Source organism: Neurospora tetrasperma, assembly GCF_000213175.1.
Source record: "Neurospora tetrasperma FGSC 2508 unplaced genomic scaffold NEUTE1scaffold_81, whole genome shotgun sequence".
Classification (NCBI taxonomy): Eukaryota; Fungi; Ascomycota; class Sordariomycetes; order Sordariales; family Sordariaceae; genus Neurospora; species Neurospora tetrasperma.
The window spans coordinates 1,588,358-1,606,785 of NW_009799179.1; the positions used below are offsets into that span (position 1 = coordinate 1,588,358).

Genomic DNA, 18,428 nt, shown 5'->3' on the forward strand with positions numbered 1-18,428 from the left:
ATCTTGGCTGAACCAGGAGGGAGGTTTGAGGGAAGATGCAAGGCTTGTGTACGACGGCACATACAAAGGGGCCACGAATTTCAGGAAGGCGAGAATCATGAAGGGAGGAAAATTTTCGCCTCTTGCATCACCGATATGGAGGATACGGAATACATGGATGGGATGGTAGAAGCCCTTTCTGCTGTCTTCTGATCGTATATATGTGTATGACATTGGGAGAAGAAGGATGGGTTGAAAACAAGCATTGGGCGGCAACCTGTGTTTATATATCATTGTTTTGGGTTGGAGAAAGAAAGAGACAAACAAGTCACTTGAAGTTCGAAGCTAGGCAACGGGAATGGGGGGAAGAAGAAAATACACTACATCGAAATCGTCAATTGGTTATTTGCCAGGCGTGCGTACCTTCTGAACTGGAAAATCTCCAAAGCAACAGCTACGACTACGAGAAGTACCATATATGGAGTTGCTGAAGAAAGGATGATGACTTCCGTTGAGAGTCGAACCAGCAACAGGATATTTAATCATCTAATTTCTAGATATCCTCCCGTTCTCTGGCTCATCCACTGTGAGTAAAACTGCCTTTCATGCTGCCACTCCCATTTTTCTCATCAGCACGTACAGATGCCATAATACAAAACAACCAGCAAGAAAGAACAAGTGCCATGCGGCGAGAAAAGAAGATAGGTGTACGAAATAAGAAAGTAGATAAAGGGCTGTCTGTGGGTATTCCATATCCGTAAACAATCAAACAAGCCATGCAGAAACATAACACATGAAACACATCGAAACACTCTCTGCTCTGTCTCCATAACATGTTACCTCCTGTCCACGTCTGATCATGTACTGCCAGACTCCGAGGCAAGAATAGGAACTACCATACAGTAATGGATGCGCTGAACGGAATCTCCACGTCCGGCGTTATCAAATGGGTATCCCAGTGCCGCTGGGCTACATTCTGCTCAAAGTATATTCAGACGCATGGTACCATCAGCTGTTCGGTCTGAAATGGCGTAATTCGATATCCGATGGTACTGGAAAGGATACCATTTCGAAGTATCGGAACAAGAGGCCAATCAGACAGGCATCGGCACTCATAGCTGGCCAGAACCACACTAACGGATCTTTGCGCCGTGTTGCTTCAGCCTGCTCGTCCTCCAGTTCTCGTACCACTGTTCCCGACTGGCCTCCCGCAAATCGGAACGCCACTCGTTGAAGACGGCATCCTTAAGACGAACAAAGTCGCAGTGCTCTTCATTGTAGGGATCCGCAAAACCCCAGGGGAATTTGCGGCCGATGACACCCGGCTCATAGAGATCTGGGCTGATGATCGACATGGGGACGAAGGGAATTTCATCCTCGGAAGTAGCCTCCTCTGAAGGCTTGTGGCGGCGAACGGAGCCATTAGAGTGTCGGTTAGAGCTGGGTGAAGACCCTTGCTTTGCGGTAAGACGCTCTTCATCATGAACAGCCTCCTCTGTGTCACTGTGGTCGAACACAGGATTCTCTTCTTCTTCATCGATACGGTCAGAGGAGTCGTCGTCATCTTCCTCATCCAGTCCAAGGGCCTGCAAAGGATCCAGGTTGGCCCTCTTAAGGCTATCCCAGACCGCCCTCTTTAGCACGCTCATGTGCTTCGTTGTGATAGTATCAGCCTTGGCTATAACCGGGATCACCGTGGTCTTTCCATGGAGTGTTCGCATAACTTGCAAATCGAGGTCTTCGTCCAAAGCCCCCGCGATACGAGAAGAGGGAGAGTGCCTGATGCCGTTGAGAAACATATTGCCAGCGCCGGCCCAGCTGGCTGCGATGTTTCGATCAAGTCGTGCAGGGTCGAGGAGGAGGAAGACGGCGTGGATGTGGGTATCCTGTACACCAGGCGATCTCACGACCTTCATCTCCTCTACGAATGTTTCCTCAAACTTGCTCTCCAAGAAACTTGATAGCTCGCGGAGCTGCAAATCAACAACATTCTTTTCCAGTCCCTCTGAATCCCACAATGTCAATCCGACGCGTTCACCGTCGAACTCGGTTTCGAGATAATGCGGAATGAAGTTACCGGAAGGTGAGGGTTTCGGAGAGTGATCTTGCTGGTCAACGGGCTTTCCCCGCCGTTTGGGTAGTGCCAAGGCACTCTTGAGGAACTCCAAGAACGATGTTTTTCCCGAGTTGCTGGCACCGACAACGAGGATACTGTTGAGTGGAAGGTTAGAATCGAGGAGCTCTCGCACGAGTCGTTTGATCACACTTACTTGAAGGCAGTCGGATCCTTTCTTCTGCGGACTCTTCTGGGGCTGTTGATGGTGCTAACTGCACTGCTAGCATAGCTGTAACGTCCACGATGCGCCATACTGGTGGCATTGACGTAAGGGTCGAAGCCGCTGGGAATGGGGGGAGGCGGAGGGACTTTGTATAATGAGCGTGGAGCCTCCATGGATGGACGAGCAGTAGAAGATATAGAGTAATTAGATGAGTGTCCGACGCCCGTCGAGTCCGTGGTTCCTGAGATGATTGCGAGTGAATCGGGACGAGCCTCGGTACCGAGCCCTAGTTGGGGAGCGGGGGCTCCGTTGTAGAGGGCGGGCAGCCGAGGAGGGGACTGAGGAAGTGCAGCATCACGCTGGCGCTGGAGCTCTTGCGCTTTGGCCTGCTGCTGCTGCTTCTTCATGTCGCCACTCTTGGTCCTGCGTAGTAACATTCCTCCAAAACTAGATCGGCGAGCAGGAGACTGGTTCATAGCTCTCGGTGAGAGACGAAATGCAAGTGATCGACGCGTGTCGAGCTTTGACTGCGTAGGTATGCTTCGGCAGAAAAAGGCGGTCGACTTGTATCCTCGGCAACTGCGATATGCACTCTACCTGTCGAGAGGTAACTAAAGCCGACCACAGAGAAAAAGGTGGACAAATAATATTGGTCCTTAAGTCAGTTGGTTGGCAGGCAGCAGACAAGTTCGACAACTTTGATGAGGAAGCGATCGATGACCGGGCTGTGGGCCTGTCAAGATGGTGGTTAGCTTTCGAACCATGGTGAAAGGAAAGCGAGAGGCTGCAGTGGAAAGTGTTTGAGGATAAGTAGAGGTAGTCCAGCTGGCCGCCTCACTGCCAACCTATGTTGGTTGGTGGACTCAAGAAGGAAGGGAATCCCTTCCATTGCCTCGAAGCGGGTAGGAGCTGATCTAGGTAAGTTTGACTTGGAGCTGCCTACCTCTAGAAAAAAACTTGTATACCTTTGCTAGAGGTACCTATCTCTAGCGTTGGATCACAGTGGCTGTCGAGATTGGAAGATGGAAGGGCAAGCGCGAAATACAGTTTCGCAAGTGTTACTGGAGGATGCAAGGGTCTGTTCCAATAACATGAACTAACCCTCCAAAGTCAGGACTTCTCACCCAGTTTGCGGTCGATATCCCGAGGCAGAACCGGCGTGATTCGTAAAACGGAATAGGAACACGGAAGGTGCAGAATATTCGGAAGAGCGAGCGAAGGGTGAGCGGCAGTTGGCGTCGAACAGTTGAGACTGGCAGGCAGAGTACGGATGAAATGAAGGAAACCAAAGGTCTCGAGCCTCAGCCGGGATGCAACCAACGACTTTTGGAGCAAGATGTATAATATTCTCTGGATTTTGATTTCGTCAGTACACTCCTTTCATCTTCGTTCTTCTTGGTGTTCTCCTTGGTCCGCGATATCTTTTCATCCTCGTCACTTTCAACCTTGATTGGTCAAACTGACTGATGTCTCTTTCAACAGCTTCCATAAAAACCAGAAACCACGGCCAAATATCGCGCGGTACTGCTTATCCTCGAACAGTTCTCGACAATATCATGATAATGGACCAGCACGTCCAATGGCATGTGGTAGCTGCGGCGCAAAAGAACTGACAACTTACGTGAACCTTGACGGCCTCGGGCGAAACGACGTCAAGATGAAACGACGGGATGGCGGTTTGTGACCGTACAAAACGGTAGTGCGCGCGAGACTTGCTCAGCGCGGAGGAGGGAATAAGCAAGAATCGAGATGGATATTTGTAGTTGTGTAAGAGGGAAAGGAAGAGGAGGATAGACGACAACCAGCTGTCGATGAGATCACAAACGACTTTGGACCGATGGAGGTGAGTCGCAGAAAGAAGGACGTTGGGCGCGGAGAAGAAACAGAAACAGAAACAAAAAAGAAGACCTTCCCGACCAGAAGAAACGCTGGTCAGGCACAAGACAAGCGGATTGGCTGGCGGCGAGGTTGAATCCCCGGCGGATGTCGCATGGCACAGAGCCTGGGATGACCAGGGTCAGAGCAACCACTAAATAAAGACGGGGGCCAAGCTACACCCTTGACCTTCGTGCCAACTGCCTGGTTGGGCCAGCGAGAGTTTCTAAGCTCCCCACCTATCACCATCTACGACCCTGGAGATGAGATGGGTTGAAGAAGATTCCCGATTTGAAACGCAGAAACCGGGGAAGCGCAAGAGACACAAGCCTTGGCTTTGTCCTGTCTTGCGTCTTCAACCCGCTGTCTCGCCGCCTCGGAGTCTGTATGCTTTGATTTCCTGAGGGCACAAGAAGACACTCATTTTCGCGATATCTTTACCTTCAAGCGGATCGCACGGACTGTTTGGGTCGGCCCCTATTAGATTGTAGCGGGTGATGGCCCATGTTATTCTGTTCCAACCGTCCAACGCCGGGCTAAGGTGGTACCGACCATTCCCTTATGCACATGCCTTGAGAAGCTAACCGATCGTCCAGACTCTAACCCAGTCTCGACAACCGGCCGAGCCGACGCCAGAGAAAACACTCTTCAAGCAGACATCCCGCACCATCGAATCTTGACTGCTCTCTGGATGCTCCCCTCCTCGGCCCTCTACAGAATTCGTGTTGCACAGAGAAGTACGCGCCCTTCTCAGTCGGCCAGTGACGGCTGTGCACGCGTCTTTCCGTTGTCCATCGTGTTCTCAAGGTGGATATGGCCGCACGGAGAGTATTAAAGCTGAAGCCACGTGCGGTTGTACGCACTCGAAGCTATTCTCGCCCACAGTTCCAGAAGCTCGGACGGCTCGTAGGGTTTGGAGGAGGCATAGAAGGCGTGTAATCCTCAGGCCAGGCCAAATCCGTACTGCAGAGAACAAATGTCGGGGGTTACATGGAATAACGTTTGCGGTTGCAAGCCAGAGCCACCTGGTAGAGCCAGTGCAACGTAGCCAAGCATCGGTAGCAAACAAAACAAATGGCTTCCTCCAAAAGAACACGAACTCACTCATGCGCACAGCGCAGAACAGTGTTGAGTCTCATCTGGGCTGAGGGAGGATGGGTATGGGTGGTACACTAGGACTTCTCCGTTCGGTACTCAATTTTATTTCAGGAGGAGACGTTCGTTCACACTCAACACAACCCCCCCGCCCAGCTCTTTAAGCTATGTGGAGAATAGTGGCTTCAGTGGGTCCGCCTCCATTCCCTCCCCTCGTGGTGCAAGTCCAACCCCTGTTTGCTCAGGTACCTGTTTCACATTGAACGCGGACTCCACGAGATATTCAACGCTATTCCTGTTTGGGGGAATGGCCTAAGCGCTTTGTGCATGATGCATCACATTGGATAATTCGGCGACGAAACCCCAACTCCCATGGTTCGAGCACGTTGTGTCTTTGGAAGAGGAGTGATATCCGTTTACGGGTGAGAGAAATTAGTTCTTCTCAGCTTAGCCAGATGGATCCTTGGATTACGTCTCGACATACAGGGACAAGGATCGAAAAGAGTTATAGATGAGACGTCACCAGGATGAATGTCATATATGAACGTGGTCTGCGTGGCCAACAGCTTCTCGGAACAGGAAAGAGGATAGATACATGCCAATAACATCCTTGCCAGGCCCAAGATAAGGAAGGACACTACTGTGTGCACAGGCACGAAGGGTCTTCTTGTGTCAGATATCTCCACCTGGGCAACTTGTCTCCATCCAGGCGCCTCCCCTTCCTCCACTAACTCTCAGTGTAGTCAGTTTTACACTAGATGTTTGGTGGCTTTTGGATAGGCAGCGCATACGCTACAGTCCAATGCCCGCGAGTCTGGCGAGACCCAAAAAGTGGGGGTGAGGCACGGGTACTGGTTGATTCTTGGTTTACCACCATGGATCAACTTCGCTAGGTGTAACGATGTCTGATTTATTAGTTTGATTTCATTATTATAGCGTGATATAACCTTGAATATATATTGGTCGCTGTTGATACCTTTCAATCTGTGCTTAACCATCAAATTTGTCCTTGTGAGGTGTGGGACAATTTGGGATGGATAACCGTTCAGTATACCAAGAGTACCAAGCTGACACGCAAAATCAGCATTGGACCGTAGTACAAGAGGAGTGGGATCGTTTGACATCTCAAGCCTATAAGATGGTCAAAGAAGAAATCTATCATTGAAGTTGAGAGCCCATATCTATCCTGCGCCCCAACGCCTTGCATACCCGTCATCAACACCAACCTGTGCGCCCCGGCTATCCGCTCTAGATGTCTTCAATACTCAAAGAAGCTACCCCTCCACCGCTCACGGGGCGTGCTGAAATGTACATGTAGAGGTATCCTCCTGGGAACAAAAAAAAAAAAAGAGTTGTCTTTAACCACACATGAGTACAGCCCAGCACTGATAATGATCATCATCAGCCTTCAAAGACATTGTGCTGCAACTCAACCCCAAACTCATTCGCGACATCTCTCATCCTTGCCTCCAACTCATCCTCCATACCTCCCCCGCGATGCAGCAACTGCCTCACCCGGAAGAAGTAAAACGCCACGTCTGTCAGCGCCAGCACGCACTTGAACAAAAAGTGATGCCAGTAATTCACCAACCGCTGTCCGAGCGGGAGGTTTGGATCCTGGAACGAGCTCCGGCTGGCCCATTCGCCCATCATCTTGATACGGTTCACGGGCGAGCCCAGGTACTGATTGTTTCCTTGGACTATACGCATGTTGCGCCCGATGAAGATAAGCTCCTTGGGCCACTTGTCCTCGTCCGCAAGCACGTCGCGGATCCCTTGCTTCATGCGTGCCTGCATCTCATAGGAGCGCTCGCTGGCCGTCTTGTTGCCATCCAGGTGCTTCATCAGCTTGGCCTGAAACCCGCCGTCGTCGCCTCCCTCGTATGGACGGAGGAGCGTTGCCGAGGCAAATAGGTCGGCGGCTTTGATGCCCCATTCGTCCGTGATTTCCTTGATCTTGTTGTTGTCGAAGGTCATCAGTGCCTTCCAGAACTCGCCGTATTCGTGCCGGAACTTGTCGCTCATGTAGACGTAGAGACCATGGTCGATGAGCACGAGCTCAGCTCGCCCGTTGGGCAAGCGCCGGATGAAAACGTTGCCTGGGTGCGGATCGCAGTGGACGACTCCCCACTTGAAGATTTGGGCAGAGAAGAGATCGACCATGGTGGTCATGACATCCTTCGTTGAGAGTCCGAGGCCACCCTTGCCGCGCCGTCCTTTCCACTCGGTCCGCTCGGGCTTAATCATAAACGTGTCGCCTTGCGTGTTCTTGCGAAGTGCGCTCCGGATGGCGGGCATGTCGGGCGGGTCTAGTTGGGCGCCGTGGACGCCGGCTGACCCTTTGCCGTAGCCGCCTAGCCAGGGCCGGGTCATGGCGTCCTTGTCCCATAGTCTGATGCCCTCGATCCATTCAGTCGTGAGGACGCGCTTGGAGCTGAGTTCGGGGTAGACTGGAGGTATATAGACGCGCCCACGAAGGCTGGGCTCGTTTTCGACAAGCTGGCGCATAATTTCGGAATTCTTGGCCTCGTTCTCGAAATCTGTCTCTAGTCGTAATCGCTCGCTGATAAATGGCACCAGGCTGTAGAGTGGTAGGTCGAACCACCATGTGTAGACCCACGTCACAACTCTGTAAAGGTATGTTAGTCGATACTAAAGGTTGGTGTATGATCAGGTATACTCACTTGAACGCCCACAAATCCCAGCCAATCTGCCTTTCGATCTCCGGTTTCTGTATCTTGATCGCCACCTCTCTCCCATCCGGCAACCGCGCCCAATGCACCTGCGCCACGCTCGCACTCGCCCTTGCCGTGCGCTCCATCACACCCCTACCCTCCGCCCCGGAAAAGCTTACTCCAAACACTTCCTCAACACTCCTCCCGCCAAAATCCTCCCGGATCACCTGCTCTACCTCCTCCCATGAATCCTGGGGCGCGTCGTCAAACATACGCGAGAACATGGCTTGAAACTCCGGCGGCAGAACCGCACTCTGCATGGCAATGGCCTGGCCAATCTTGAGGTACAGTCCGCCATTATGACGGAGCAGATCAGATAGTCGCTCGGCGTTGCGCCGATGTAGTTCTGGGATGCCCTCAGGAATACCAATCCAGGGAATCGAAAGCAGTTCCGGCCGAAAGTTGAGCTTGTAGTCGGCCGCAACGACAAGGCCGACACCGAAGGTGCGCAGGGAGCGGGCGAGCCCGGAGGCGTAAACGTACTTGTCGGTTAGGTAGGCGACGCCGATGAGAGATGAGAATATGAGAAGTCTGCGCGACCAGCGGCGGGTGCGGGTATAGGAGCGCGCGGGGTACGGGGCACCGAGTTTGGATGGCGACGGGGGGGTGAGCGGCTCGAATGGACCGGCGGAGGGGCCTGGCGCTGTAGTAGCATGGGACCAGGCTGTACGGCTGCTACGGGAGGAGGAGTAGAAGCATTGTGGTATTCGATTGTGTTTCGTCGTCGTCGATGTCGTCGCGGATGCGCTTCTTAGTCGGCTAACGTACGGACGTGTGCGTACGAGGGATCTCGCCGCGGCTCTCGTGGGTAAAATCGTTATCCCAGCCACTGGAGCGTTTGGACAGTGGCTGGCTGCTATTATGCTTTGGCGCAACATCGCGTCGTTGTGATGTCCCTCGCGGCCGGGGGTATTGAGAAGGTTGGAGGACGATCTCAGCTGTTAATGCATGCCACTGTGCTGTTGGCGCTTCTCTATGACACGACTTAGGTACTTGGTCCGCTTGAAAACGTCCTCATAGGCGTAAGACAACCCTCGAAGATTTTGAAAAGCTGCGCGTCGGCGTAAATAAGGGTTGACGAAGAAAACTGCTGGCATGGAAGCTAAATGTTGGAAACAAATCGCCGTGTGTCCCGAATGACTCTACCACGATGACAGGATCGGTGTTCGATTACGTAGTGCACCCCAGGCCTTGCCCGCTGGAGCCGGCGCGGGGCGCTAAGGCGGCTGGGCGGGACCCGGGCAGATGGCCTCGGTCCACTAAAACCCCGGGATCGGGCGGAGTCTATCCGATTAGCCCGACTTCAGTGATCCCGCTGTTCAGGTCCAAATTGCACCATCGAGGCCGACGAGGTCCCGTGGTGCATTGCGATGAAGTAGGAGGACGCAAAAAAGAAAAGAAATGAAAACAAAAATTCAAGAATTTATTAGTTAGGTCAGCAACGAAAGTAACGTCAAAACAAACTACTCCCTTGCCAAGGCACTCATGCTGGCAAGTCACAAACAGTACAGCACACGCGATGTTCTCGTCACGTCTTGAGACTACCACGGCGATGATGTGTTGAGGTGTCTACACACTTATTGCCGTCCAAGGAATAACCTATACTATGCAGTATATCGGACAAGACAGACAGCCTCTCGCAAACCCGACTAGCAAAAGCACTTACCCCGTGTGTTTTCGCTGGTTGCAGGCTTAACTAGTTCTCTCAATGTATTTAGAGCTACTGTTCCTTAGAGGTGTCAGCGTTCTAAGAAAGGTGATTTTGGGCTCTTGTTATTGTAGTTCGAAACAATGTCTGTTTGGCAAGTGTTGGTGATGGTTGCTGCTGCGCCAGATCGATGCTCCGAAAATGCCAAGCTTTGGGTCTTGGCTGTCAGTTTGCGTGGGCTCTTAACACGGTCGATTAAGAGTCGAATATCTGGCTCGCAGTAAGAACGGCCATTTCGAAGCTATAACAAGGATCATAATAAGTCGTAGCCACATCAGTTGGACTCGCTTAGGGATTCTTCACTATCGCAACTGCCTCCAATTCAGGATTAAAAGTACGCTAAATGTGCTAAGATGCGTGATTAGAGTAGACCTATGGTGTGGTGTACTGTACTGAATGATCGTGACGTGTTCTGTTTCTTCTTATGATCATTTGACTGCCGCAAGCTTTTTTTTTTTTTTTTTTTCTGGCGATGCAACACCATCCCTTGCCTGGAACATCAGAACTGAAATTGACATGGAAGAAGAGCGGCTCCTCAATGCGTAACAAAGATGAGGTACCTTTATTCACTCAGAAAATATGGTTAGCGCGAGGTATAGCGCTAACTGCATGAACATCTAGCACCGGGGTCCCCTCCCGGTATCCGACACATTTGTTGATCCAGGGGACTTAGGAGCATGTACACTATGTGAACAGGAGCCACATCTGAATCTCAAGCGAACATGGAGCCGTTGCTCAAATTAAAACTATACACATGATTGTCGAATACCTAGAGGATTGTCCGCAAGCGGCAGTGGGAATGCTTTTTAGGTTTTGGAGCAATACACGACAGAATGAACTTGGCCTCATAGATCATTGTGATAAATAGAAAGTTCAACCATCACAGTCTGCTATTTTATAAAGCGCTTGGTTTTTATTTGCTGACGGAGCTTCTCTATCCTTGTTTTTTTCTCCCTACAATAGAAACAACAAATTCTTGTTGACTCGTGGGTGCTTTTGAGCTGGTTAACGTTGTATCTACATCTTCAGTTCCTTGTCTGATTCTGTGTATCCTCTCTAGGGAAAATTGCATCCTGTCGTGTCCCATAATCCCAACATTGGCAGCTGTACAAAGGGTAGTAATACTGAGGCGGATCGTTAACAATGATGTGGGATTCGAGTCTTTTTTTCTTCTTCTTTTTTTCTTCTCCAACGAGGTACCCAGATGGTGCGGTATGCCAATCAGAGGAGACAGACGGCAGGTCGGGATGGGTATATCGAGACTCCTATAGGCTATGTACTGTATAAATGACCTCCCTCGTGAAGGGGCATGACTGGATGATCAATATGTCTGGTAGCGGATAGCACGTTGCGCAAGTGCTACAACTTAACATTTTGGGGCACTTTAGATTTCATTACAATTCGCCTCAAGCTGATGAGCGGCTCGACTTACTTTTCAAGTCTGTGTTCTATGTGTACGAGAATGTTAGGCGCTTTTCATCCCATAGCGGCATCCGTTCTCAGCGCATATAGTACATGGTTGCATTAGAATGCCTTGAAGCAGCGACTCAACCTGCTTCAAAAATTTATGCTCCGATCCAATGAAAAAGTTAATTAGCGTCCATTTGGTACTTGTTGGAGAGGGGTCCAGGTTCTGTCGGGTCTCCAACTCTGCTCCACAGAGTTGGCGACAAAACCGCCGGACACGACAAAACCCGACCGGACAGTAAAAATGCAGCCTAAAAAGGGTAAAACCCTACCTGTCATAGCATGGTTGGACAGGTTCCTAGAGCACTGGCCACTGGGCAATGGGGTGCACTATAGTACATCGGATGGAATGAGGCTTAGATTCTTATCGATAGACCTTACAAATTAGGAAGGCGGCGACGCCTAGTAGAATCCGACTTATATATTCAGATTTACAATACTAACGTTTATTTACTTTCCCCTTCCCTCTTTATACTTAATATTACTTTAATTTATAACTTCTAATCTTATTATCTTTATTACTTATAGGATTACACTTTCACATAATATTAAATATCTTCCTTTCTAACTGGGGACGGTATTATAATATCCTAACTAGTTTAATACCGAATAATTAATCCCCCCCTTAAGTCTAACCTAAACATCGTTAATTACCCCCCCTCAATAGTAATTGCTTAGAAAAGAAGGATTATATAATTTTACAATAGCTATCAGACAACCGGACTAATAAAATAAATACTACTTACCCCCTGTAAGGGATTTACGAGGTATGCACGCAGGTAGGCCTTGTAAAGAGCTTGAAATAATTAACAAAGAGGAAGAGGGAAGTCTGTACTAGTAAGGCACAGAGCTTCCAGCTAAATACACGAAATGCGTGGGCATCGAAAGTGCTAGAAATACCAAGGCTAGAAATGTAGCCCGTACAGCGCCCCGAGGGATGCACCCAATAGCACGCAGTATATCGGGCGCTAAGACGGCTGCCGACAGCCGACCGGCCCGTACAGCCAATTAGAAGGCACGCCTGGCTTACACAGTCAGCCAGGCATTACCTCTGGGCGCCAGCCCCGTGACACCCCCCTATCTCCGCCTTAAACTAAATTAACCATACGATATCTAACGCCCGAAATACTCAATAACTATATAACCAATACAATAGCCCCCTAATTGAAAATTCTAATCTAATTAAAAACTATTATCGTATACCTATATTATCGTCTCTAAACCCAATTACTATAAATTTAGAGGAGAACTTTACTAAAGGCTAATCCTAATTACTAAATATTAATACTATACCTTACTCTTAAAATTAACCTTAAAATAATCCCTAGTAAAAGCCTAATAAAACTTCTCTTATTAAAACCCTACTATATATTCCCCCCTCCAAACGAAGGTTAATAGTTATATTGCTAACCTATATAAACCTTAATTAAAATAGAAATACAATTCTTAAAATAACCCTATAAGCCCTTTAATTTAAAAAATAAATAAAGGATAAAAGGAAGGAAAAACCTACTACTTCCCTTTTGGATACTAATATAATTAAACGAATACTAACTACTAAAGCGTTTAAATTAGCCTTTTTACCCTTAAAATCTACCCTCCCACAAAAACTCAATAACCTCCTCTTTAAAATTAAGATTATAAATCTAGAACAACATTTTTACTATATTTATACTAAAAAAATAGGCTACGAAATACCTAATATAAAAATCTATATTTAAATTAATAAGGAATTTAGAATACCCACTAGAAAAAAAGTAAAAACTATTATAATAGGGGTCCGCTCGGGAGAAAAACCCCCTATAATACCTACTCTTTCCAACTATATTAATAATTACCTCCGAAAAATCTACCCTTATACTAAATTTCCCCCCTACTATACCACTCTAGAAGAAATTACTGGAAATATCTATTAGCGTATTAAAATAATCTATAAAATCTAGAAGAACCTAAACAACAGTACTAACGTATTTATCTTTAACCTTATATTAAAAGCTACTATAAAATCCTTAGTATTTAAAAAAGAGAGACTAAATATCTATTATAGTACGGTTGGCAACTGGGCTAGAGTATACTAGCGTTCAGCTATACTATAACCGGCATAGTTGGACACCGATACAGCTCCAGGTAGTTGAGATAGTTGAAGACGGATTTGTCTCCCTCGGGACGGATTCTTCCTTTAATTAATTATTATTTACAATTAGAAATTCTTATTTAGTAATACTGTTCATTAATATAAGTCCTAAATTGCAATTGACCGTAGTTCCTCAAAACGAATCCGTTACTCAGTAACGAATTTACTACGTATTAATCCTTTTAACAAATCCGTTACCTACTGGATTCTTCTCTCGAAACGAATTTATTAGTAATAAATCCATTATAAGGAAGTATAGTAATTATAATCTCAACTCCTTATAATACCATAGTAAATAATTTTTATAGTTTTAAAATTAAATTAATCTTTTACCTCTTTATTATTACTTATAAATTATCTTCTATTTATATAATATTTCTTCGTCCCCCTAGAATTACGCTTTATAGTAGTAAATTGAAATAATATTTATCTAAATAGAAGCTAATACTAAGAGGGTTAATAATTTCTATAGATTGTACGAACGGTATTCCGAATACCCTATATAGGTGGATATTGATAGTTATAATATTAGAATTTTCGATTACTATAAAAGAATTTAATACCGACCCAATAATTATACTAAATATACTACCGAAAACAAGCCTTTTAATAATAGCGATAAATCTATTCGTTTTCTCTACTAGACGACCAACTATAAAATACCTAAGAAGTATTTTTATTTTATTATTGCAAAATATAACGAATTTATTATTAATATATAAATTAATAGAATTTTTATAATTTAAAGAATAAGAGACGAAGTAGCTAGGACGAATATAAGGGAGATAGCGTTAACCCTATATTAAACTAAATCCTTTTATCCGATTTAAATAATTAAATAGTATACTATAAGGGTTACTTCTAATATTATAGTATAATATTAAATTTAAGATATTAAGGGTAAAGGAAAGAAGGAATAAATATAAATAAGAGCGAACCTTTTACCCTCTAATAGTTTGATTTATTTTACTAATATAGAATAATTATAAATCGATTTTATACAAATTAGCAAATCTATCGGAAGGTATTTAAAAGATTTTATACGTATTTAAGGTTAGTTAAATACTATAAAAGTTATTTGTAGGGTATTTTTTAATACTTTTAATCCTAAGGAAGAAATAAATCTAATACTATATTAAGTATTACTAGCGATATTCTAAGTATTATTAATTATAATTGCGTAGAAGAATTTAGTATTAGTCCTAATATTTTAATCCCTTATTAATATTATATTAGGGGTTGTACGCCTAATTTATAAATAAATAGTTTAACCTATACTAAAGGTCTAATTTTATATTAAGAATATTAAAGAGGACTATTAAATTATTTAAAGGATTAAGTCTTAAATTGGTCTAATTATTTCCTTACTTTCGCTGTATATTTAAATAAAATACTAAATATCGTTATTTTTTACTATAATAGGAATATTCGAAATATATATTCCTAAATCTTCTAATAGTAGATATTATCGCCCTACTATTAAATTAATACTATAAGAAATTAAAATATAAATTAATATTAAATCCAATACTTTTATACCTATTATTAAAAGAAGTAACTTTAATATTATAATAAAAGACTATTTATTTAATAATTTTATTATTCTTAGCAAATTGTTTAATACTTTTAGTAAAATAAATATTGAAGGAGAAACTTTAGACGGACCGTCGATAGATCCGGCTATATTTAAAATTAAAAATAGGGTTAGTAAATCTACTACTTACTTAGCTAGAATAAGCGTTAAAAATATTAATACTAAGGTTAAACATTATAAAGATACTCTTATAAGCGCTTCTACTATACCTATTATTTATAGTAGCTTTATATATTTAAAAGTAGGTTAGAGTATATTATTATTATAGATTCCCCCTAATTTTCCTCCTAATAGTTTCCTCCTTAATTTTTAATAATTTAGCAACCTTATAAATTAATTTAGGTATACCTATCCCTACGGAATTATATATTCGCTTTATAATTATTTAATATACTTCTATTTAGGATAGGGAATAGGCTTATATAAATATTTAGGTATTCCTAATTACCCGACTAATTTCCTTACTAGTCTATCGACCCCCTTACCCGGATTTAGAAGAAGAAATAGCGGTAGTAATAGAAAACTATTTTAAAAGAGTACTACCGGCGCTCTTAGAAATCCTAATAATCCTAATAGTTTTAAGAGTCCTTATAACGGAGGATAGCCCCTAATACTTTTATTCTAAGGTTTAGCCTTTTTAAGCGGGGGTCCTCCCAGCGGTCCTTTAGGCCCGCCGTTTATAGTATTAAATTATTATAGTACCGGTCCTCCTAGCAACGTCCGAACGGAAGATAATAATTGGAAGGTATAGGAAATTAATATATTTTAGCCTAATACCCTTTATAATAAGTATTAAAGATATATAGTATTTTATATAGGAAAGATCTTATATTATTAAAAAATTTTTAATTAAGAAATTAGTATTCGGGCGGATGCTAAAGGTAGTCTATATTACTTTTAGAAAGTATTTTCCTATTTCCCAAACTTATTAAAGGGCGAAATAATAGTTTAATAAATATTAGAATTATTAACCAAGGACTATAAAATTTATATAGAATTGCTCGATATCCTATTCTAATTAATAAATAAACGCTTTAAAATCGATTTAAACAAAAGTATAGAATAATTATAAAAGAATTAATTTATAGAAGTATATAACGCCTACAAGAAGTCCGTTTATATTTTTACCGGTTTATTATTCTACTATATACAATAATAAAATAATATTATTAATTACTAGTAATTATACTATTTCTATATTAATTTATATTTTAATTTATAAGGTTTAATAGACGAATTAGTAGTAAATAATACTAAGAAGCAGTATTTATACTAAATAGATATTAAAATATAAATTTAGTAGAAAGCACTTACAGAATAACGTATTAAATTATCTATATATTTTAAAAATAAAAATAAAGAGATCGTCGAGGATTATAATAAAGAGGATATATATTGGGGAGGATTTAACTCTTATTAGAAGGATTTATTGTATAATTATTTCTCTTTTTAAGGTTATAGTAGAGGATATTAGAATTAAAGTTTAAATAAACAATATTAGTAAAATAAATAGAGTTAGGAGGAAGATAATTACGAATAACATAATTATTATTATAGAAATAGCGGGCGTTATAATTATTATTAAGAGTATTTTCGTTAGCGAAAAACCAATAGCAATAGTAATTCCTACTTCTAAAATTATTATTATTTCTATAAGGATATACCGGATTCGAAAAAAAAAGGCTAAGGAATTTAAAGAATTTAATTATATTATTATTAACAAAGGAGAGGATAAAGTAAAAAAAGAAATAAACTTTATATATAGCGTTAAAAATATTTTAAATAAGGGTAAAAATTATTTAGCTAAATCTAATATAATATTAATTAAATTCGTTAATTATGCCAAATACTACTAAATTCTAATTATTATTAATAATTTAGAAGAGGGTAAATTAATTAACTATATAAACTAATCCTAAATTATTGTAGGCCTCCTTACGATTAATAATTATAATTTACTAGACGCTAAAGAAAATACTAACCTCGCCTTCTAAGAGTATTAAATTATTAAAGTAAATTTTATATTAATTATTAAATTAATATATATTCTTTATAAAAGAATATATTTAACCGTATTAATTAATAGGGACCTAAATAGCCCGGAAGTTAACGTTTATTTAGATTTAGAAACGTTTAATATTCTAATTAATAAAAAATTTATTTATAAATTTATAAAGAATTTATATTTCTTTTTTATATCCGGTTTTTGAATTAATAGTATTTCGGATAGCGAGGAGATTATAGAATAGGTAGAGTTCGATTTCTATATACGAGGATATATTTAAAGAATATAAATTAATAAATATTTCCTTATTTGTACTAATATTATAGCCGACCTTATACCCCGTTTACTATTAGGAATTTATTTCTTTATTAATTATAGAATAATTTTCAATTTTATATTAAGGGAAGTTTATTTTCGTTCGGTTTATAATATAAAGGTAAAAGGTTAAGTATTTAGGAAGATTAGAATAGAATATTATATTTAAATCTATAGGAAAACGATATATACGATTATTAAAGTACTACGAATTACTTTATATAAAGTTACTTCTATTAGGAAAGTAATAATACCCGCCTTTATTAAAATGTAAGTCCCGGTTCGGTATATTAACCTTCTTCAGATTTATAGAAATTCGATTTAAAAGCCTATAGTTTCCGAACTAATTATAATAGTATTTTCAATTATATTATTATTTACTATATAATAAAGAATATTACAGTTCTAAATTACATTATATAGCCTATTATTATTAGGGTTTATAAAACTATCAGATATATTTACGAGTATATAAGAGACGAATTTAGTATATTAATAGATAATTATAATTTTAATTATTTTATACCTGCTATTTAGGTAAAATTTATTTTAGATTAGTATATTATATTTCTTAATAAGGAAGATTAGTAAACAGCGATATTGGCCGATAAAGCGGACCTAAGTATGCCAACTCCCCTTTAGAAGCCGGAATTGTTCAAATTGCTAATATAGGGCTTAAATAAATTTAATAATATCTTTAAAGCGAAATTAATATAAGGGGTTAGCATATATTATAATTCGCCGGACTTTATTAAGAAATTTATTAAGTTAGTAAATAGATATAATATTTTCTACGATTGAAGAATAATTTTAATAACCGAAGATAAGAAGATACGTATTAATTTAGTCAAAGGTTAGTAAAATTAAAAGCAATAGGTCCGTATTTACCTATTAGGATATAAAGATTGCATTTTCCTTAATAAAATATATAATTAGTTATATATTTAGGGTAGGATAAGTTTTATAAATTAGCCAGCGCCCCTAGTATATTCCGTTTTTATTATATAGTATAAGGGTATTAAAGGGGATAAAGGGCGAATTGTTTCCAATTTCCAATTATTAAATAAAATTACTATTCTAAATATATATTTTCTCCTTAATTAGTAGGATATTATAAATAATATAGTCGGTTATATTATTTTTTTCATTTTTAATACTTTAAGTTTCTTCTATTAATTACCTATATATTTTAAATATAAGGATTATATAATAATTAGTAACCCCCGCGGATTTAAATAGATT

General features: G+C 41.6%; 2 protein-coding genes across 2 annotated transcripts; both read right to left on the reverse strand.

The window, feature by feature from the left end:
- Window positions 1–1,093: 1,093 nt before the first annotated feature.
- NEUTE1DRAFT_132618 (uncharacterized protein) lies at window positions 1,094–2,665 on the reverse strand (the record flags this gene model as incomplete). The annotated part of the gene is made up of 2 exons (XM_009857097.1): window positions 1,094–2,190; window positions 2,250–2,665. The coding sequence occupies 2 exons, from the start codon at window positions 2,663–2,665 to the stop codon at window positions 1,113–1,115; spliced, it is 1,494 nt and encodes a 497-aa protein (XP_009855399.1).
- Window positions 2,666–6,563: 3,898 nt separating this feature from the next.
- On the reverse strand, window positions 6,564–18,097 carry NEUTE1DRAFT_149468 (uncharacterized protein; the record flags this gene model as incomplete). Its single annotated transcript, XM_009857098.1, has 3 exons — window positions 6,564–7,857; window positions 7,913–8,638; window positions 18,075–18,097. 3 exons carry the CDS (start codon window positions 18,095–18,097, stop codon window positions 6,630–6,632), a joined length of 1,977 nt encoding a protein of 658 aa, XP_009855400.1.
- Window positions 18,098–18,428: the final 331 nt, after the last annotated feature.